This window comes from Zosterops lateralis, assembly GCF_965231275.1.
Source record: "Zosterops lateralis genome assembly, chromosome: 7".
Lineage (NCBI taxonomy): Eukaryota > Metazoa > Chordata > Aves > Passeriformes > Zosteropidae > Zosterops > Zosterops lateralis.
The window spans coordinates 29,612,082-29,635,262 of NC_139767.1; the positions used below are offsets into that span (position 1 = coordinate 29,612,082).

Here is a 23,181-nt window from a genome sequence, read left to right on the forward strand (position 1 = left end):
TCCTCAGCCCAGCTGGAGCCCGGGGACAGCCCGGTTCTCCTCCTCAGCCCAGCTGGAGCCCCGCGGCCCAGCCCAGCCCAGCCCGGCCCGGCCCTCACGGCGGCCCCGCGGAGGTCGCTCGGCAACGGGGCAGCGGCGCTGGGCCTCAGCACTGGCGGCCGGGCCGGGCGGGCTGGGATCCCACAGCGGCACTCCGGCTCCTCTGATGCCGAAAGTACAAAAAAAGAGAGGAACAGACAATTTTTTTTTTTTTTTTTTTTTTCCTTCCCTCCCTCCCCAAGTAAGCGTCGTTTTCAGTGTGGCCCCAGACAGAGCGGAGGCGCTTCTTTCCTTTTATCCTTTTAAAAACTCTCATCTATTAACACCTAAATTGTTTTTACTTGGTTTAACACAGATACCGACTTCCCAGATACGTTCTTTCTTTCAGCATTAAAGAACTATCCCTTGAAGAGTAATCCTGAAAACCTTTCTCAGTGTATTTTTCATACCACCCATAAATTATGAAGGTTTTTTTACCTAAATAGGTACAGGGGAGGATGGAAAGCAAAGTTGTTGTTGTTGTTGTTGTTGTTGTTGTTATTGTTGTTGTTTTCCTCTTCAGACAGGCAATCTGCACTAAGAATAAAATTATTCGGCTTCCGTTTTTCTAACACAGGGGTAAAATGTGTCCAAAAGTAGTGCAACTTTCATTTTGGATAAAAACATAAGCAAAAAGAGCTTCAGATCATAAAATTCAGATCCCAGAACATGGTTCTCATGCTTAGTAAGATGTAAATGTTTATGGTTAGAAAAGGATATTCCTATACTCTTGACATAATGTTTTAAATATAGGCTTAATATGGAAAGCCAGAATTGTTTCCTCAATGAGTTTTTTCCTCACATATTCTAAGAATAAAAATGTTCACTTTCAGTTTTCCTAACACAGAGGTAAAAAATAGAACATATTTCTCCTCACAATTCACATGTACATCAGTCTGTTTGGGCAGCAATAGCTGAGTGTAAACCAAAAACCATGTCTGCTTCACATCAGAGGGTCTAAACATGATGCACCTCTGGAGGGGCACTCTGTAGACTTTCCTGGGAAGCAGAAAATAAGTGGAAAATGTAGGTGAAAAGAGTGAGTTATCAGCCAACAAACCTTCAGGTTTCCTTGGGAAGGCTGATATTAAAAAAGAATGTTAACCAGGGTTTAATTAGGTGATTCTTGCCTCAGTTTCATCTCTGTATTCCAAATGTCAGATGAAAAATGTGTGGCCTGGTTGTCAACCTGTAGTAAAGGCATTGCAAACAATTTATTTTAACAAAGGGAGGAGAAAATTTAGTTGTTTCAAGCACTAATGGAATTTTTAAGTATTAATAAATAAATATTTACAATCAAGGTTGGTTAGTGTTTGATAAGTAAACAATCCTACAATCAGAGTAGTACAAAGCAAAGTAATTTCTTTTATTTGCTCCTAAAGTTAAAGTGAAAAGTCTTTAGAAATTGTGTGAACAAATTCAGATGTTTCTTTCCTGGTTTAGATAGACTTGAAAGAAATTCCAGCTGTGACAAATTTACAAGGGATATACTGAGTAGGTATAAAAGCAAATGCACCCAGCTATTGTTTAATTAAACAAACTGTGAATCCTTGGTAATAATTCATTGTAGTTTGCTGCTGCTGTTAAGTTTCCCAGCTCTCCCTCTCTGTCCCACTGGGCTGCCATCTCCTGTGAGTTAAGCAATGGTTTGCACAGGTGAGAGTTTCCCAGGTTTTATTTTGCATCTATCTTTCTTCAAACACTCAGCCTGAATAAAATGGGAGGATCAGAAAATATTAATCAGAAAATATTAAACACTGTTGGTGTTTTAAACCAACATTGACTCTCCAGATTCCTGGGCCTATTTTGGAAAAAGCTCCGCACGCCAAAGTACATTCAGAAGCAAAGTTCTCTCAATTACATAAATGCAAGAAAGAGTGCTGGCTTTCAGGGGAAGATGCTGCAATATGAATGGAATAATAAAATATTCTTTCAGCCAAAGGAAGAGAAAGTCTTGGCACCCCACCGAGATGATGCAGCGTTGTCAGTGTGGTTTCTTCAGACTACTACAGTGACATTGTCTGGCTGCCTCTCAGACCCCCTTTCAACAGTTTGTTTAACCCTTTGATATTTTCAACAGAACTCTGTGGGGAAGCAGATGTCTTCAAGAAATGAAAATCACTACAAGTTTAGTGTGGACTGTGGCAAGGAAGACTGAAGCACTTGCCATTTTGAGGGGAAAGGATGCTGTGTGACTGTGGTGAGTGAGCAGGACAGTTAGTGTGGGGTTAAGCAAATGCTGCCAACTTGCCTGACTGCTGCTCTGGGACTGTGGGGAGAGGTGAGGGTGCTGTGTAGGGAAAGAGGGAGCATTGCAACTCAGCGATCTTCATGAACACATATAGAGATGAGCTGAAGTGAGAATGGGCATGGAAAGGGCAGCACTTGCTAGGAATCTCAAATTCCTTCATTGTGCTGCTCAGCAAATGACTTGTTTAATCCAATGGCAGGATTTTCAGTGCATAAGCAATTAGCCGTATATTTTTCCTAGTCACTGACTTTACTGGTAAACCTGGAGCACATCTCTGTTCTGGGCAGCCCTTCATTAAATTTGACCTGTCTGGTGATGGTAAATTGGAATAGATGGTAAAAGATGCTTTGAGACAAGCTGATATGCTTTGAGAAAGAGCACTGCTACACAGTGCAAACTTTGACTCTTTTTTGAAGCCGTATTCTGTATCGTCCTAGAAGTGAATGTAGCAAACAAGAGTTTGAAGTGCTAGAAGTGAATGTGGCAAACAAGAGTTTGGAGTGCCTGCTTTGGCAGCTGGGAGGTCACACCCAGCTAGGCACACAGCCCCTTTACAATAGTTTTGCCACAGAAACAAAACCAGGATCAACAAAGAGTGCTCTGCTGATAGGTGAAGGTACTGCCAAGGAACTTTCGGGAAACCCAAGATGTCTGGAATCTACATCCCAACAACAAGGTACCAGCGGGGTCCAAATGTAATGGCACCTTACAGCATATAGCATTGGGATGAAATGCAGACTGGTTGTTTCTTCAGATGCTAGATAAGAGGATGAAGTCTAGGGAGTATTTGGAGTCCTCTTTGGAAGGGAAGAGCAGATTCCATGTTTATCCCAGACTAGAAGTTTTCTTCGGCTCTGGCAGCTGTGCTCACCTGGGCTTGGTGGGACATGCAGGCAGCAGGCTCACCTGCAGCAGGACCTGCCAGCTTCCTGATTTCTGGCTCTCAGGGATGTGTGTTCCCTGTGGGAAGCATGTGTAGAGTTGTCGAGAGCAGAAGCAGTGCAGGCAGCCTGAATCGCATTCCTCCAACTCGGCTTCTCAACAGAGCACTTATTCCAGGGCTGTACTTCCCCTTGATTGATTGCCCCTGCCATTGTGGGGCTGACATCTTACAGGGGAGTCCTGCTTGGTCCCTTATCGTGGGAGCATGAGGAATGATCATTCCCCAGCGACACCCATCGATAACAGTGAATAATAGCCAGGAAGGGAGGCAGACAACAGTAGGAACATGCTCAAGAGAGGTGCTGTAATTCTTGGGACAGGGCGCTTCTGCAGAGGAGGAGGAGAGTTTGCAGGGTGGATGGGAGGGGGGGTTCTGTCACTGTTGATGCTCTCTAGAGCTCAGCAGCTGGAGAGAAACATTGGCTAAGCATGGTCAAAGCTGGGAAGGGAAAAAAGCAAGGAGGGAAAAGGATGAAGTAAAAAGAGCTAAGAGCCACGCTGGAGAGCATACAAGCAGCCTGCTGACCTCTGGTGCATGAGGGATGAAGAAAACAGACTGTGTTTGACTATGTGGACCATCTGGGTGATCTTCTTCTGGATTTCAACTGTCCCGGTAGGTGCTCAGATCTGTTTATTCCCATTTGCATGGAATCACATGTTATCTGAGTAATTCTGAGCACCTCTATTCCATGAAGTTGTAGTGCCTCTGTTTAAAAAGATCTGTGTAGAACCTGGGATTTTAAAATTTTATTCTTGCTTCTGCTGCTTCCTGCACTAATTGGCAGTGGCCAGATGACTAGATGCTGGATGCCTCAGTTTCCCCACCTTTATAAAGACAGCAGTGTTACCTACACATTTTGACAAACTCAGCAGGTGCTGTGATGAAGGAGAAAAGATTTGACACCATTCAGAAAAGCTTTACTGATTTACACCAGCAATCAATCCCTTAAGGGGCAATGGCCACATCTAGCAGTGCCTCCCTGGACTCACATTAAAGGAATGTGAAGTGATGTTTATACCACAAATTTGGTTTCCTTTCTTTTTTTTTTTTTTTTTTTTTAGTTTTATCTCTTTATTGAGATTTATGTAGCAGATTGTCACTGCTAACATCCAGGTGCTTGGATCAGTCAGAAAGGAGAGTGGAACATAGGCTGTGATCTCCATGTGCTGCTCAGGTTATTCAGATTTTGAGTACATAGAAAATAAGGGGTGAAATATGTCCAGCTTGAGTGTGAAAAGTTAGGAAAGGATCAAATCACTGTTTCATTGCAACAAATGGAAAAATCGATTTATTTGTCCCAGCAGGGGTTTTGGTTCCAACTATGAAAAAAACTGAGGTTTGCCTAGACATTTTAATTGCAGAGTGGATGCAATCTTCAAACCCTTTTCCTTTTGATCATCTTCTGCAATAAAAATTATGACTGTGATGGTTTTCTTGTAATTTTGGTTTCTTGTTCTTAGTACTATCCAAAGGACGCTGTAAATAGATGTCATTGCTCCAGGTGTCCCCAAGAGCACCTCCTTCTATTGGTTCTTCTAATCTTTCAAAATACCAGGCATCTTTTACTCCTTAAATCCTCTAATTACACTGAATCCACTTATTTTAAAATTAAATGGCTGTGAATTTTGAATAATGTTCAGATCCATTAATTTCACACTTTAAAAACTGTGTCGGCTGTTGCTATCAATATTACAGCTTTTTGCCTGTTCTGGAGATCTGTTTATCACAGTTATCTCTGTTTGGAATGAGTTTGGTATCTCATCTTTAAACAAAATATGAGGATGTCTTTCTCTCTGTCGTGGTTTCAGTTGGGATAGAGTTAATTATCCTTTTATTAGCTGGTGAAGTTTCAAGGAGATCAAAACTGTTTCAGGGAGCTGTTTAGGAAGAGACATAGAAACCGCACGTAGAAGGAGCCCCTTTTCCTGCTCGTTCTCAAGCAGCGGGGGCAGGCTGTTTGCTCCCACTTGTGGATGGTAAACACCAGTGAGACTGAGCACAGCTGGTAGCAGAGTGGGGTTATCCGGCCGTGTCGGATTTCGCATCGCTCCGCAAACATCCGAGCGCTCACGCCCAGCCTGCCCCCTCGGATGCCAGGGTTGGTAAAGATTGCCTCAGGGACAGCGTTGGTGGAAAACTAGGAGGTCTTTAAACCCGCACCTGGAACCTCTCTGCTTTCCCTGGGCTTAAAATCCTGTTAGTTGCACATCTATTACCAGGAATTAGTATCCAGCTGATTGGAAGATTAGGGTGGATATCACTTTGTGGGGTAAAACAGTAATTATAAGTCACTTCCTACGCTGTATTCTGGCTTGAACAACACATTTAGTGTAAGAAAGTAATGCTGTATCAGATCACCTGGGTGATCTTCACACGACTGGGTATGCCAAAACTGTGTGGCCTCACTCTAGCCATGAAGAAATAAGAGAGAATTTAATTTTTTCTAAAACAAAATCTTTCTTAGGACCCTCATTTCTTAAAGGAAAACAGTGTCCACACAATGTAGAGGTTTTTTTAAGATGGAATATTCCCCTGTTCCTGAGATAATTGTTAACATGATTCCTAGCATTTATTTTTACATATGTTCAGTATCATCTTAACAACCCCCATGCAAACCAGATTGGTTGTGTTGGCCACTTCAAATGCTCAGCATTCAAATCCTGGCATCAGAAGAGAGTTTCTTTCATGCAAAGTCTTCACATGTGTGATTCCAGAAAATTCATTACAATGTGCAAAACCAGGTGGTTTCTAGTTAATTTATTTCATGACACACATAGACAAGGGAGAAAGGTACTGAAGTTAAACACACCAGACTTATTAGATGAGATATGATGTACTTCTCAAAAACCAAACTTTGTTCAGAGATACAGTACTCAAAATATTTCCAGCCAAAATAGTGGAAATATAGTCTCTATTGTCTAGTATGCTAAAATTTAATTGTAGAAAAATAATAGTTCTCATTACAAGGTTTTCAGGGATTGTTCTTTCTCCCAAATCTAATCTGAAAGAGATCAGCAATGCTACAAGATTTATTAGGTTGAGCAGTAATGTGATGCTGCTGGGTTAACTTTCTTGAACAAAGAACATAAACAAATTTTGTCTGATACTTTTCAACTAATAGAGCCTGATGACTGGCTTCTAATCTCTTCATTATGTGTATACATGCAAATGCATTTATATATATGTACATAAAATTCCATAGTGAGAATTTATAGAGATTTTGGTTTATCCATTAGAGAGAAACTAATTCATTATAATGGGCATCCACTTATATTCAGGTTTCTTGTGTCAAAAAGAATAGACACTGGTAAAATAACAGAAAGGGTAAAAGTACTTTTTTTCTGAATGATGTAACTTTTAAGACCTTGTCCTACAAATAATTTTCCAATGATTTTCAATACTTGTCATTTTAATGGTCTGTAGCTGCTTGGCTTTTTCACTCATTTTGGTCCAGCTGCATAAAACATAAACACACATTTAATTGCTACATCAGGATTGAGTGAACACTAACATTTCTACATGATTTTATGGGAAACAAGGATGGGAAGATGAGAAAATGACCTTAGGACAAATTACCATCTAGGTTCTCTCAAAAATCTGGGTGAGATTCTGCTTTCTGGTGGGCTCCTGCAGCTACCAGATGGTAGCAGTGAAACAGGCTTGGGTGGTCAGCAACCAGTGGGCAGATTTGGATCACTTGTGCCCAGGAAAATGACCTGCCAGGTGTGTGGTTTAACACTGCCATGGGTGAATGATTAATTCTCTGTTATTCTAGGAGACTCCAGCAGTGTCCTGGATGTTTCTGCAGTCTTTCGGAAGAGCATCCTGTTCATGTACTTAATTTAGCAGAAAAACACATTTTTCTCAATATCAGTAATGTCAGCAAAAGGGAGAACACATAAACTCAGCCTGTGCTTGCCTGCTGCTACTACAAAAATGCAGATTTAACTGGGAAAATTGTCTGCATTTGAAGGAAATATTGCCCACAATCAAGTGATAGATTTGCATGGGGAATATGAGCATAAAAAGGTAGATTCTGTTCAAATTTTATATGGTTTAAGAGGAAAAGTGATTCTACTGCTTTTAAAATTTGTAGGTCAAAGCTATTCCACCCATCTGTGACCTTCTGAGCGTCCTGAAAAGGGAGGAAGAAAAGTGTGTGGAGACCCTTTCTCTGGAGGCAAGGAACAGAACGACTGAAAATGATCAGCTCCTGAGCTCAGGTAAAGGCTGAACAAATGCACATGATAAAAGCTGCTCTCACATGAACTTGATGCCTCAAACGCAGATACCCTAGCATCCCTTTCCACAGGAGGTATGCACTTAGTATACATCTCTCCATTAGAAGCAGAAAAACAGGTAAGATCTGTTACAAGGCTTTGAGAGCATGATTTTGACCTTACTGTGACAGGAAGAGTTATGGGAACCTTCTAATCCAGTTGCTTGACTACAATCCTCACGACTAGGAAACACACCAGCGACAAAATCTTGCAAATTGCAATCATCTCTTCCTGGACAAGGATAATTTAAAAAGTCACCCCAGCAAATGTAAATTTACTTAACTATATTTACCTTAAAAATCAATGAAGACCGGCAGCCAACATTTAAATCACATGGCTTGAAGGTCCTCATTGCTTCCTCCTTGATCCAAGTTACTGTCACCCAACAGAGTTCTCGAATTTCAGAAAGAATTTATCATCATATGAAGGAGTTTTTTGGCCTGGGAAAGTTGTGGTACTGAGCCCTCATCATGTAGAAAGCTTTGCTTTCACAGCTGAACAAATGGGGTCATGTGCAAGACTCTGCCCTTATGATAACATTAGCTTGGGAAAGGGAGCAGTGTAATATTAACATAACCTAAGCACGCTCTTTTTTGTGCATGAGTGAAGACCAGAAAATTCTCTTGGGAGCAAGGAGCAGGGCAGGGAAGCTACTGGAGACATGGAACCCCTGTTAATGGTGACACCATGTATTGCTGCTGGGAGAATGCTCTGAGTGCTGCTTGAGGGAGATCCCAAGGAGCACAGGGCTGTGTGAGGGAGATGCTGCTGTGCTTTGTCTCCACCCTGAGGCTCTTTATCTAGCTGGGGGTGGGAGACACTGGCTTTCACCATAAGGAGTGGCAAGAAACTCACCTGCAGGAGGAATAGCTCGGCTGTTCCTGGATGGAAACCACCCAACATCATAATTTTGCCAGGTCTTTCTGTGCATTGGGTCTGATTTGGGGGTTTTATGCCTGTGGTGTTGGCATGAAGGTTCAATAAACCAAATAATGCAGCACATTAAGTCATAAACATCACCCAAGGTGAAGTTTTGCTTGCCTTTAAACCTTTGCTTCAAAGTAAATCCTTTCCAAGACCTATAAACATTGGCACGGGGAGGACACCAGGGCTGAATGCTGCCCTGTCTGTGAACAGCTCTGTATTTTCAGGCACTAGGACTGTTTCACAGGAGGAAACCAATACATTTCTACAAATGTAAATATTTTTGTCAGGCTAATGGAGGTTAGCCTTATAAAGCATGAAGTGTTTGAGGAGAGTGCTTGGTCAGCACTTCCTCCCCACACGTCCGGATACAGCAAGCACAGGGTAGTCCTGACATGCCCCAGTGGCCTTTTTTTCCCCTGTTATGTTGCAGAAACCTCAGAGAAGGCTGTACTAAAATGATTGACAGGGAGTAGAGGCAAAAGGGAATGAGTCTGAATGATTTCAATCTGTATCCGGAGAAGAGCAAAATAAGAAATGGTAGGATTGCAGTTTCTCTTCAGCACAAAAAGCATCAAATGTAGATCTTCTCCACTAACACTCTGCACCTCAGACCAAAATCAGTCCATGCCAGCATCCAGCACCTAAGCAAGATGTCTAAGTAGAGATCACCACCATACTCTGCTCCATTGGCCACTAGATGAGCTCCCTGATGCATCTTTACCAGCCCTGCCAGAAGGCAATACAGTCAAGCTGAGGATACAGCTGGAAAAGTTTCCCTCCCTCCCTGGCTGTGAGAGGGAACCATAACAAGCCCATCCTTAAAATAAGTAGCCCTTGCACCTAACTGAGGGAAATGGGGTGAGTCTGGGTTGCCAAGCTCAGTGAGTGGCCTGTTGGCATTTTTCACTTCACCACAGCCTGAACACAGTGAAAGAGAGGAGTGTTTGTGGCAATAAAAAGAAGACATTCTTCTCTGTCCTTTCCCCAGTATGATGAGATTAACTCAGCAGGTTAAAGCATAGTGTTAATAATGTCTAGGTTGTGGGCGTGATCTCCAAATGGGCCATTCACTTAAGAGTTGTACTGTCTTTGTGGGTCCCTTGCAACTCAGAATAGTCTGTGATTTGAGTGATCTGTGGTTTAAGTACCATCCTGAAGCTGTTTAAACTCCTAGTCACAGAATCACAGAATGGATGGGGCTGGGAGGGACCAATAGAACATCTGGTCCAACCTCCCTGCTCAAGCAGGGTCATCTAGTTTCATTTTCTCCTATTTACAGAAATTTTATGTACGGAAAACATTAGGATGACTCAAAGTGAAAGCTTTAGAAAGACCGAAAGTAAGTAAAAAATTCCCATCTGATTTCCTTCATCTTTCCAGGGCCACTCAATGGTTACCAGAAAACCACTAGCAAAAGGCCGGATGTGAATTTCTTAACGACCCTAATTGCTATTTGTGTGTCTAGTAGAGACCAGTAGGATCAATGACAAGAATGGGACAGGTCTGGGAGCTTGCTGGGGCTGGTTTGAAGCATCCAGGTCTCAGAAGGACTTGCTCTGTCTCATCCAGCTTGCTTTTCAGAGCACTGAGCATCTTTGTCCCTGTAGCTGCCTTGGTCCATGGGAGATGTTTCATGGTGTTGTGCTGCTTAGAGATGTCTCCCAGTGTTTCATTGCTGGAAGAAGTTTCATGGTGTGATGTCACTGGGAGATGCTGTATGGTATTTCTTGTTGCCCCCCCAGGCAGATGTGCGGGAATGTGGGATAACATGAGCTGCTGGCCTTCATCCACTGTGGGACAGACTGTCAGTGCTCACTGCCCTGAATTCTTCCAGATGCTGACTGGGAAAAAAGGTAATGCTAAAACAATGTTTTTCTTGCCCAGGTGTTTTTTATTAAACACCTTAATTTTTATTTATTTACCAAGACACCACACTCAGGTCTGAACTTGAAATTAATTTTTTTTCCCTCCTTCTTTTGAAAAATGATAGTTACTTAGCAGCTCTGTTTCCAACACTAAGCTAAGTGTGAAAAAGCCTGGAATTAAGGTAGCAAGATCTTTTAAGTGCTTGCCTTTTCTAGCCAAATGAAAAAAAAAAGTGCAGGAATTAAATGCTATCCTGAAAAGCAGGTTTCTATCGTGGTTTCTTAAGGAAAAGGGTTTTCTCCACTCAGGTTCTGTGTTTATTTCTGTCTTTCCCTTTTAATAACTCTTAGAGCCAATGGCTGGTCACAGAGGAGTTTGATGGGGACAAAACTTCGCACAGCATTAGCTTCACATGAGTTTTGGCAAAACATCCAGCTAGGCAGCCAGAAAAGATCTCCTTTTTTGCCTTTATTAAGAGGAAATCTTCATTGGGGATTTCTCTCTTGCCTGTCACAGGATCCATACAAGTGGCACAATCTCATGGAAATTCAGATTTCATGGCTCACCAAACAATTCACTCAGAGGCCAATGAAGCCATGCTTTTTGTCCTTTTTCTGGGATATCTAAGCTAGAAATGAAGCAAAATTTACTCCCGGTAGGCTGCACTAATCATGAGCTATTAAGTAAGCCTTCTTTCTGTTCATTTCTGCTTTTCACTAATGCCTAAGAAACGTGTTTACATTTCTCTTTAGGGATTTAATGATTCAAATGAGAATAGCGTTTTGCATTCTTCAGTTATAGGGCACAGATTAATGAGGTCCAGTACTTACAGAAAAGCAGACAGATTCATTTTATGAAGGGAGGAACAGGAGACAAAGTATTAGACTGTCTAATAAAGATTACACAACTCAGAGGAGAAGCACTTAGTGCTCTTTAAATGAAATCAGACATGAGCCACTCAGATTAAAATAGAAACCTCGCTACTCTCTGTACACACGAACATTATCTGCCCTTTGAGCCCTTTAATCTGGTTTAAAGCCAAAGGATAAACTACACAAAGGCATAGATCGGTGAAGAAACCATCTGTCTGTCATCTACATCTTTAGCACAGTGATCCCGGCCCTTAAATGCAGTAACTGAAATCCCTGCTGGTACAACCACTAGAGGGAACTGCCCCCTGCCTCTGGCCTTCTCACCGGGGAAGAGAGCAGGAATTTGTACATCCAAAGGTCATAATTACATCTCAGATGTTCACTGCCTTATCTTAAAGGTAGTCAGCTTATTCTTAATTGCTCTCCTTATCGAAAAACTGATAAACAATAATCAGAGTGACAGTGCTCAAAACAGAACTCCAAGACCTGATCCATCATCATTTGCATCTTATTTCAGTCTCTGCATCTGGCATTTTGGGTCAAAGTCACCAATAGTTTAACCTCATTCTCATGGCTGTAGTCTTTGATTTTATACCGTGGTTGGCTTGTGACTCCAGAGTTTATTTACTGCTACAGTCATTGCCCTGTTTGAAACAATTTTGAGAAAGAAAAACGAAGATCTGCTTGCTTCAAAAGAAAAACAAAGGTTTTCCCTCCTTACCACTCTACAAAGCAGACGGGCAGCCACAAACACCAAAGGCCCATATGTTAAGCCATGTGGATGGCTCTGAGCTCTGCCCAAACACTGGTCTCTGTGCTCACATCTAGGCTTGCATTTGCAGCCCAGACTGTCTGGTCCCTTTCTACATAGCAAACCAAAGAAACAAAATTATCTAGAACCAAGTAACAGAACTGAGCACGGTGTCTTAGGCAAGGAATGAAGGAATGTGTGACAGCTGTGAGGATTCAGAGGCAAAGGCCACATCAGATGGCCCCACTTCCACAGCTGCCCCTTTAGCCTGAGCTCCTTCTTGTGAAGGCAGTTCCAAAGTACCAGTAAACACCAAGCCAAATCCTTAGACAAACTGCAGACCCCTAGTCTGCTCTGAGTGGGGCATGCTGCAGTTTGCCCAGTGTGTGTGTCATCTATAACCAAGGAGTTAACTGTTAAAATTTCCCCGATGTCCATCCATATGATATGCCTGGCATAATCTCCTGTGCTTTGCATTTAACGCAATAGCATGTGCACACCAACACAGAACTTCACGTCTCCTTGTCTGATCTGCTTTGACAGCCTCGAGCACAAAGCAGTCACAGGCATGTTTACAAGCACCGTGCTTTGCTCCAAGTTAAGTAAGTGTGTCTTAATAGATGATGCTGAAGTAGAGAATCTGCCACCACACCATCCTCTTGCTGGGTGCCAAGACAGGCTGGGAACAACCTTTTGGGAGAGTTGTTTTTTTCATGTTGTTGCTGCACTGCAGTAAAACATAGAAAACCTGGCTTATAAAACAAGTCTGGCCTTTTCAAAGATGCTAAGCTGGAACAAGATGTTCAATTAAGCATCAGAATAATAGTGTGATAAGGACACACCCAGAGCTCTTCCCGCTCAGGGTTCTACGCATGTTTGCTTGCCTTGCAGGTTTACAAAGGTGAGTTCAAATCAAGTGTAGGCATGCTGTCAGGTCACCAGCATTAGCCCAGAGATAGCAGGAGCCCTGACTCTGTCCTGGCAATTCCAGCAGGGCTCCAAAGAGAATAGGCCATTGCCAAACACTGCTGCATATGCATCTCCCTTAGTTCCCTCAGCACTGCAGGGATGTTTTGCAAGAGCCAGACACCCTAATGTCCTCATGGCTAAATGTGTGGGAAAAAACCAGACTTTTATGGTGCCCTCTGGCAAGGCTTGTACTAAGAAGGACTTTAAATACCTGCTAGCATTGCCATCACTGCAACAAAGACAGGATTTCACTCCATGTTTCTAAAGTATGATTCTTACCAGACGGATCAACGTGATTAGGACAGTGGGCAGTGGTTTTACTTCTTTGTAAAAGTTTCTCTTCAGCACACAACATAGACGCCTGCTAGGGCCACTTTCTTCCAGTGACATTGTAAGTGATGTTGGGCAGGACTTTCCACTTCCACTTTAGGGCCAAACATTAATCTGGACAAGCTCAAAACTATCCTATTCAGCCATGTGCAACTTGCTGGGTATTCATCTCACTCAGCATTAGGAGTCTAAAAGTCAGACATCCCAGCAGATGAGGGTCAGACAAACTGCCCTTTGCAGATAACTAGTCTGAAAAATGAGTGAATTCTGCAAATGCCTATTTTTCTCCGAAGACAGCCACAAGGGACACAGTTGGACCCAAGTACTCAGCTTTCCAGAAGCTGAGTTTAAGTGAGGGGAATTTCTTCCCAACCTTTAATTTGCAAGTAAGCAAGGAAATCAACAGTGTAAAATAATGCCCAGTGTGGTGAAAGGACTTTTAGTATTCATTTAAATCTTACTGAAAATCTGTGACCATCTACAATTTTGTGTTCTATTTGGAGCATGACAAACCACAGTAAGGAGGTGGGAGCATTCAGCAGAGTATCAGGTTTGCATGGAGTTTGAATCTGTGATTGAACAAGTCATGTGTTTGCTGATCTTGGACTAGTGGCCAAGAAACACCAGATGTACTGAGCAGTATTATTTATGTTGCAATTAATAAAAACACATCCATCATGGTCAACCCTGAGTGGGTAAACAATATTATGACCCACACAAGTACACTGGGCAAGTATCAACAGAATCAGCTCAGCTGCATCTTGCCTCCAGCTATGTGGAGTGCCCTGCCTGGGGCAACATGCTCTCCTGGCTCCTGAACCTCAAGGACAAGAAAGATACAACTGGAAATGGTCATATCCCATTCTGTCTTTTTTATTGTTACCACACAGGTTTTGTGTACCGGAACTGTACAAGTGAGGGCTGGTCAGACCCGTACCCAAGACCTGACATTGCTTGTGGCTACAATGTCAATGACACAACCAACGAGGCCAGAGTGAGTCTGAGTGCCCATGACCACAGATCTGCTGCTCTGGGGCCCTGGGGAGAAATACTTTTAGGAGACACTGATTGATGTCGTGATTTAACCCAGATGGGGCTATTGCTATTGGTGGTTTTCAGCATGAATACTTCCTGCAAATGATTGGAAGTGGTTGCTCAGGGTGAAATTTCAGTAGCTGATATTACAATAAATTTTATTCATCAAATAGGAAGAGGGATCTTTCTTTTGGTGTGGGCTGGTCTCTACCAGGCAGGCAAGGTAAAGATGTGATTATATGTTCCCCTGCAGCGTTCCTATTTCATGACCCTGAAGACCATGTACACCATCGGATACTGCACCTCGTTTGTGACACTGATGATAGCCTTAGTGGTCCTGGCCTCCTTTAGGTGAGGAGAAGCATCTCTGGTTTGTGTTTGGCCAGGACTTCTGGTCATCTCAGTTGACACAAATCCTTCTATTGAACTTTCTGGGCAAATTAAAAATTGAAGTATATCTGAAAACCTTCACAGAAATCAGTGACAAAATTTATCTCTGAATCCTGTCTCCCAGAAAATGTCAGGGCTGCTCATTATATTGTGCTCTCCTTTTCTTTCCAAATCATAGCTGGATGCATGTTGCAAATGGCATGTGCACCAATTCCCTGCCAAGGTCTTCCCATGATTTCAGTGTCCCTTGGGCAGGGTGTCTTTCCCCCTGCTGCTCTCTTCCCTACTTGAGATTGTGGCTAAAACGTTGTTCTAAGTGCAACTGCACTGACTTCTGGCAAGGTGTTTCAGATTTCTATTAGCAATTGACATTCAGCTTATCTTCACTCATCCCTGTAACCTGGAATTTGTACTGTGCTGCTTATTCAGTGAAATTTCCCTTACAGTAAATGTCAGGGCGGCACCACTGGGCAAAAGGAAAACCAACTACCTTGAAAATTTATTTCAGGCTGCATGGCCTCTGGACATAAACTATGTGGAGATTTAATACAGAAAACACTGCAGGCACAACTGCACTGGCAGAAAAAATAAATTCATCCAGGTGTGAATAAACACCTTTGGTTCATGTTACTCAAGGAAAGAGGGAGAGAGGGATGCTAGAACAAACATATTGGCATGAAATCACAATTTTCCTGGCAATGTTTAGCTCGTTTTAGTACCTCAGCAGAGCAGATATGACTGTAGCTTTTTAAGGTCTTCTCCAGGATATCTCTCCTGGGAGATGCATTAGTCCTCTTTTCACAGACAGAACAACAGTGTTCTTAATTTGCCAGTTTATCACCTGTCAGTTTATCAGCAGTTAAACCTTCTGTTTACAGCCACAGGCTCCTTGCATTGGTGGGGAATGTCACTTCACTGGATCTCTCTCCCCCCGTCCTTTTTTTTTTTTTTTTTTTTTTGCAGAAGACTTCGCTGCACAAGGAACTACATCCACATGCATCTCTTCACATCGTTCATTTTGCGAGCCTCGTCCAACTTCATCAAGGATGCTGTCCTGTTTTCCTCTGATGACATAAATTACTGTGGGGCATACACGGTAACACTCTGCTCACCAGCTTGCCCCACCCCTCAATTTCCCAGCAGGATCCTGGCAGGATCTAGTGTACAGGGAAGGAAATCCCCATCCCAGCTTTATATTCATCATGAGGGGTTATGGGAGAAGAGAGGTATGCTCTGCCCCTTCTCTGAGAACACATTAAATATTGCTGACCTACACTGCAGTGTGAGACCTGATAGTAAGATAAGGGCTGGCACTCAGAGATTTTGAAATGTTTTTGCCTTTTTTTTTTTTATTGGCAGCAAACTATTTTGAAAATTTGGGTGTGAGGAGGCGTGAGCAACACTGGAGATGATGGTCAATGCTTTAAACTCAAAGATAAGAATTAGGGAGAGGAACAAAAATAGGCTTGTCTTGTTTTGTTTTATCCCACTGGTTTTGCTGGATTTTTGTTGCAGAAAAATAACGTTTTGAGAACATTTTAGTTTGTCTTTATCAACTCCTTTTCTTGAAAAAAAAAAAAGGATTGACAATACGTTCATGTGCTTCTCTAAGGTGATATTAGTGTTAATGGTACTAAGAAGGTAGTAACAGTGAAATTCCCCTGAGACAGTAAACTGAATCTAAGTGTCCATGACACATTCAGCTCTTCTAGTGAGGCAGTGGATTAATGCGTTTAAGAGTGCCAGCTCTGCTTTCTCGTCATGTGAACCCCTGTCTCGAGGACACCCATTTAGTTCCCTAATTGCTATAAAATCTCTATTTGCCAAGATTAATTTACAGCTCTGTTAGAAGGTAGGAACAAACCCAGGCAGGAGCTAATTATCCTCTCTCTCCTCAGGCTGGCTGTAAGCTCACCATGGTCTTCTTTCAGTATTGCATCATGTCTAACTACAGCTGGCTCCTCGTGGAAGGATTGTACCTCCACACCCTCCTGGTGATTTCCTTCTTCTCTGAAAGGAAGTTCCTCTGGTGGTTCATCGCTCTCGGATGGGGTACTGGTTCTCCTTTCAGGGAGAATAACTGGGTTTTTTCTGCCTTTGGGGTGGACTTATGAAGCAGTAACTGGTTTTTCCAATTGCAGGTGCCCCAATGGTGTTTGTGGCTGCATGGGCAACTGCTAGGCAATTCTATGAAAATATTGGGTAAGTGGTATGGAGTGGGGGAAGCTGGCATGCCAGGGGGATCATGCAGTCCCTGTGCAGGCTGTTCCATGGGCTCCTGCTCATTTCTAGCTGCTGGGAGCAAGTAAATCAATCAACATCCTGCTGTGGTGTGAGCCTGGATCCTAGTGTGGGTGTGAGTAGAGGTACAGCTGAGCAACATGAGAAAAAGCTTCCAATTCCATTTAGGCATTTTCAAGGGTGGGAGGTAGCCTTCAGGTATGAATTCAGACCACAATGTTTTCAGCATCTGTATTTAAATTTGCATCACTATTTAACAGTGAAACCTTGTTTCTTTCTCTTCTCGCTTTCAAAATTTTGAACACTGTTTGTACTTTAAGGGAAGGACCTATTACTGCCCAGTGCAGGTGGGCAGTTTTCTGTCAGACACATTGTACCACTCGGTGACAACAGGAAATTAGTTTTGTAGAGAAGAGAACAGGGGCCTATCTAAAGTGCAAAACAGACTAAACCTGCTTGAAAAGCTACCAATGTTTTGATAACTGACTTCACCTTCTCTTCTATTTTTACAGGTGTTGGGACGTTAACACTGATGCCAATACCTGGTGGATCATTAGAGGCCCCATAGTTTTGTCTATTTTTGTAAGTCTTTTCTGGGACAAGCAGATTGAACTGTATTTTCAAATACTGTGAAGTCAGAGCTCATCTACTCAACATGCTTCAGAAGTGCATTAATGAACTGATCTTAGGCATGTGTCTGAACTGGTGTGACCTATGAGTTACTGCTTAAGCAACTTCTGCTCAGCAGGCCTTAGTAACTAATGCCCCAAAGCTAAGTTCACAAGGAAAGCTAGAGTGTCCTCCCAAGAAGCAAGAGCCTGAAAAAGATCAGGTTTCCACATCCTGTTGATTTCACATGAACTTGGCTGTTTTGTGGAAGCTTGTTTTGGACTGTTTCAAGGAAAGCTCCGGAGGAGAAATAAGTGGCTGTACATTTCAGTACAATTACTTTTGTGTCTGCTAGTCAATGCCTCTCTCAGCAAAGCCAAAACCAACTTGCCTTACATGACCACTAGCTTTTGTTTTCAGGAATGAAAACAGCTCACAGGCTGCATGCACCCCGTATTAGTGGACAGCACTGAGGCACTGCTCAGTGAATTATGGCAGAGATGTTGAAACTCAGTGTGAGCCTGCCCAGTGCAAGGCAGTAGTGATGACAAGAGCAGTTTGGTGTGTATAATACTCAGCACCTGTGTTTTGAGCATTTGCTGGTACTCTCCTTCAGAGCCTTAGGTACCAGGGGGCTGGAGCTGCTGCTTGGGATAATTGTTCTGGCCGATGAAGATGCTTTGGGTCAGACCATGCTGCAATGACCTGTCTGAAATCCTAGCCCAGAAATGTGAACTGCTGGTTACTCTCAAGTACCCTGCTGACACGCCAATGAGACCCCAAGGGCTGGCTGAGGTTTTCACATTTCCAGTAAGAACCATTTTGTTTGCAAAACACGAAGTGCAACACTTGCACACTTCTCGGAAACCCAGGCAGCTGAGATGGTGGGTTAAAGTTCTGCTCCTATTGACCAGTGAGCAATCCTGCATCCCCACAAGACAATCAGCAGACCGCACAAGTGATTTGGGACCAACTTAACGAGGCCATGGCACTTATTTTTCTTAATGAAACAGCCCTCATGCTAGGAGCCACTCAGCAATATAAAAAAAGCCAACAAGAACCAGGCATTCTGCAAGACAAAAAGCACAACCTTAGTTTATCTTTTGGCGGCCCCCACCCGCTATCGCCTTCCAAGTGTCCTCAGAATGCTGATCCTGCCCTGTTTAGCTACTGAAGGCAGAAGCCTGCATGACTCTGCAGGTTTTCCCCAAAAGAGGCTTTGCTCAAGCTCATAACCAAACAAACAGCCAGATTTTAAGAACCCAGATCTAATCTGTGTATTCCTCACAGCCTTCAGCAGTTCAAAGGGCAGAAAATCAGCACCGATAAACACTTTTGTGCTCCCAGGCTCGCTCATTCCTGAGCTGCCCGCGGGCAATTCCCCCGGGCAGGAATCTCACCGCTCCCCCTTCCCCTGTGGTTTTTATCAGTGAAAAGTCCTGCTCAGCTACACGGCTCTTCCCTGGCCTAATGGGTTAAAAATACCAGAACACCCAGACCTGAACCTCCTTTGCTCCCCACGACCCCTGAAATATTTATTTCCTTCATGCTCTTCACCTCCAGCTCTTTCCAGCTCTACTCCTTTCCTCCTCCCTCCCCAGCTTCTTCAAATTTCCAGCCCTCTCCAGACTCAGCAGCCACAGCTGCTCCCCTTCCATCCAGTAACTTTAAAGAACTCAGGGACTTGCTGTGTCTGTCCCATCTCCAGGAGACCCGGTTTTTTTAGGGAGACCCATCACCCCAGAGCCCTGCTCCAATGCCCACGGGCACACACGACCCACCATGACGATGCACCTCTGCAATGGTGTTTCCCGGCTCAGGGAAGGGTTAAGGGCCTGCCAAGTGCAGGGTGTTGCAAAAGGGGTACAGGTCTGCAAGCTGTGCAAGCCAAGGGCAGATCAGCCCGGGGTCGCTCCCCAGGGGCCGCGGGACAGACAGACAGACAGACACGCTCAGGCGGCTCTACCTCCCCTGCAACTCCTACTCTTTGCCTGAGGGTCAAACGAGCAGAAACAGCTATTGCCTCATCTGCGCCCAAACTGAGCAGATCAGCATTTTTATCTGATATCCACCCTTCGAGAGGGGAGAAATGCAAAAGGAAGAACTCCAGTGTCGACTCTCTCATCTCCCCACTTTTAACTACTGTGCCTCGTGATCCCAAACCACATGGAGAGTTTTTGGCAGGGAACAAAGGGCACTTGTAGTCCCAGTTAGCAAATGATAGTTGCAGTTATGCCCCTTCACTGGCATCCAGAGTGGGGCCAGACTGTGCAGAGGTTGTCAGAACCCCACAGCCAGATGGGACCAAACCGATGCTCCCTCCTGGTTTCTCTGCTGGAGAAGCAGGAACAGAGACTGGGATGGGAACATCGACACAGGCAGTAAAGTCCAACCTCTCTATTTTTATGCTTGGTCCAAACCCTCCAAAGTGGCTCTGCTGGTTCCTGCAAGTTACATAAATGGATACTGGGTTTGCTATTTGGTGGGTTGCTTTTGCATTCTTATTTTTTTTTTTTTCAGATTAATTTTGTTATCTTTGTCAACATTTTAAGGATCCTGATGAGGAAGCTCAGGTCTCCTGAAAAACGGAACAGTGATTTCAACCAATACAAGTATGTCCCTTACATCCCTTATAAGCATTCAAAGCCACCTGAGAGTTTCTTGCTCTTTCTACATCAGCTTTCTCCTCTGTTTTCATTCTCAGGAGACTTGCAAAGTCAACACTCCTCCTCATCCCTCTCTTCGGGGTACACTATATCATCTTTGCTTTTTTCCCTGAGGATGCAAGCAACGGTACAATGGAAATTCAGCTGTTTTTTGAATTGGCTCTTGGATCATTCCAGGTAATATTTGACAAGCTATTGCTTCTTTAAAATAAGAAAAAGAGACAGAACATATAACTCTGCAACAGACTTGAGCTTCCAATGGCAAAGCCAAGCTGTCTGATTTCCCTTGAGATGCTTCATTCCCATTCAAAAGCTGAAACTGCTGTCCTGTGACCACGGTTCTTTTATCTTTTAGGGCTTTGTTGTGGCTGTACTTTATTGTTTTCTTAATGGTGAGGTGAGTTGGGTGTATAACATTCTTTTTTATTGCTGATGCATGCCTCATTAATCAGTGGGATACATCCCCCAATGAATTAGGTGTTTTGTCTGAGGGTTTTCTTCCCAGCTGCCTAACATCACCCGTGAAATTCCTCCTAGACCTGGCAAGCCTAGGTAATTGTAGGCCAGATGCAAACTTCACCTCTCAAGTACTGCAACCCTTTCATAAATCAGATAGCATTATTACTGTCTGGGAACTGAGGGTGGGAGCACCATCCCTCACCCAGTCACACTGACAGCCGACTGGTTCTGACGTATGGTACCATTATCTGCCATCCCATCCTTGGCTGTTTTATTTACTCAGAACTTAGGAGGGAATTTATCAAAAGCTATACCCAGTCCAAGTTTATTTACCTCTTATGAGGTAAAGCTTTTGGTAGAGGGACCGTTTTCTTTGTAGTTGCATGACAACTCCCAGGCTTCTGGGCTAGAACTTGGACTCTGAAATGCTGCTGCAGGTAGAGGTGAGGGGAAAACATAGAAACCTGAAAGATCTAGAGCTAATTGTAAGGGGAAAAAAAAGCAAACCAGTGCCTAAGAAAAAGTCACTTTGAAATGAAGGAAGGTTTTGAAATACTCTGACTGATCTTTCAACAGGGTTCAGAAAAATGGTTTTGAAAAGAAAATCTGCCTTTTTTTTTTTTTTTTTTAAACCTTAGAGTTCCAAAATGTCCTCGTTTTATATCTAAAATTAAAATTCTGGAAAAATCTAAACCAAACACTTACTCAGGCAAGCTAGATTCTGTGAACAGTTTCACTTGCAATTAAATAGAAAATTGTGTGGCTGAAACAACAATATCACTAGAAGTGTCAAGAAACAGGCCCTACCTTAGCCCCTTAAACTGAGGTTTAAATTACTAAGTCCAAACCTTGGCAAAAGTAACCCACTCTGACTTTCCTGTTACACTGCTCTGTGCAGTGCAGGGTTCCAACATAAACTAGCTGAACTAAGTATTTTGTGGCCTTTCTACCTAGGTTCAGCTGGAAGTTCGGAGGAAATGGAGGCAGTGGCATTTAAGCAAACACTGGCATCAGCATCTCAGCACCTCAGCGAGTAACGGAGGAAGTGGCTTGACTCAAGAGATGCAGGTGGTGAGGTCCAGCCCAGCAGAGCACAGGAGAGGGACCCTCCAAAGATCAAGTGTTCTTTAGCCCTGTGCACCTGAGGGTACCTCCATGCTCAGATACACATGGCTGAGTGCCATGGGCTGAGCTGGGAGTCTTGTGTCCACATCCAAAGCGGGACTTGGCTGTAGATCAACAGTTCTTGGAGCACATCTGTTCGTGTATATTCTGTGCAGCACCATGGTTATTTTGCAAAGCAAAAGGGGCCAAAATATTATGCTCTTCCTTGAGTTTCCGGCCACAGTAATTTGTGTTTCTTTCCACACCTGCTGCTAGTTCTGCCTTAAATGTGACCTTCTATTTTCCATGTGGCTCTCCAACACATTCCAGGCTAAGTCAGGCTGGTGATTTTTTGATGTTGTCTATTTCTTCTGCTGCAGTAGGCTGGGAAGACATTGAATTTTGTATGATGAAGGTTACATGCCATCCTCCATGGGTTTGAATATCAAAGTAATTAATCCCTAGAATTTATCAAGGTTCAAAGCCTTTTTGTTGTGGGCATGGATGATGGACACTGAGAACATAAGGCACAGCTGAGCTCCAGCTTCCTCTCTTGACTGCATATCCATTGCTCCAGTGATAGTGGCATGTTCAGACATGTTTTTGCCTTTGCCTCTTTCAATGGTGGAGATCTTGGAAACAACAGTGGTCCAATTTGGACATTTGTATCATTTTGTAATGGTAAAAAAGCTATTACAACATATTCCAAGGCTGACCAAAAAAATCTTCAGTAAGATCGCTCATCCCTATTGTGTCTGTACATCTGAGACTGGACAAGCTTGTATTTGAAGGGAAGAAATGAAAGCTCTTGAGACATCTAAAACTCAATTGAACAGGACAGTAGAAGGTATTCAGTGAAAAACAATACCATAGTGGCTACCAAAAATCTCTTTAGAGTCTACAGTCCCTCTGTGTACTGAAATCTGCAAAGCTGTGCACTGTAATATGCTGTCAAAAAGTATCTGAGCTATCACAGCTTTGTGCTCTTAAGGACATAGTTAAGCAAATTTCTCAGTTTTGAATGATAAAGGGATAAAGTAATCCATCTGACAAAGGAAATCGCATTTCCAACATACAAAAATGTGGTTTTGTACCCACATTTCCCTAGCTGGAGTGATTTTTGGCTGGGTTTCTTCAAGGGCAAAGATGATTGAACCGAAAGCAAATGGTGTTTATCACTTCTCCCTCCTCCTGATCACCTACAAGACATTGGCAAAACATGCATGGCATGTCAAATGCTGCCTGAGCAGCATTCCCCAGCCCCCTCTGCCAAAACTGCTCCAACGAGCTTTTAATCACACCAAATGCCCACATGGTAGGCTTCTGCCATTTTATCAGAAGACAAACATGAAGAGAAGTCCAAAGGATACATTCAAGCTTAAATTACCTGTACCAAAGCAGATTTTTGAG

The 23,181-nt window shown here is 43.2% G+C and overlaps 1 protein-coding gene across 1 annotated transcript; it reads left to right on the top strand.

Annotated features, from left to right (window-relative positions):
• Positions 1-3,656: 3,656 nt before the first annotated feature.
• SCTR (secretin receptor) lies at positions 3,657-22,120 on the top strand (the record flags this gene model as incomplete). Its single annotated transcript, XM_083865382.1, is given in 16 exon segments — positions 3,657-3,695; positions 3,699-3,722; positions 3,724-3,780; positions 3,783-3,884; positions 7,369-7,495; positions 10,222-10,332; positions 14,158-14,261; positions 14,556-14,653; positions 15,656-15,788; positions 16,591-16,744; positions 16,834-16,894; positions 17,446-17,515; positions 20,063-20,154; positions 20,247-20,385; positions 20,564-20,605; positions 21,622-22,120. Coding segments are annotated over 16 exon segments (1,530 nt in total). The 3' UTR covers positions 21,799-22,120.
• Between the last annotated feature and the right edge of the window lie 1,061 nt (positions 22,121-23,181).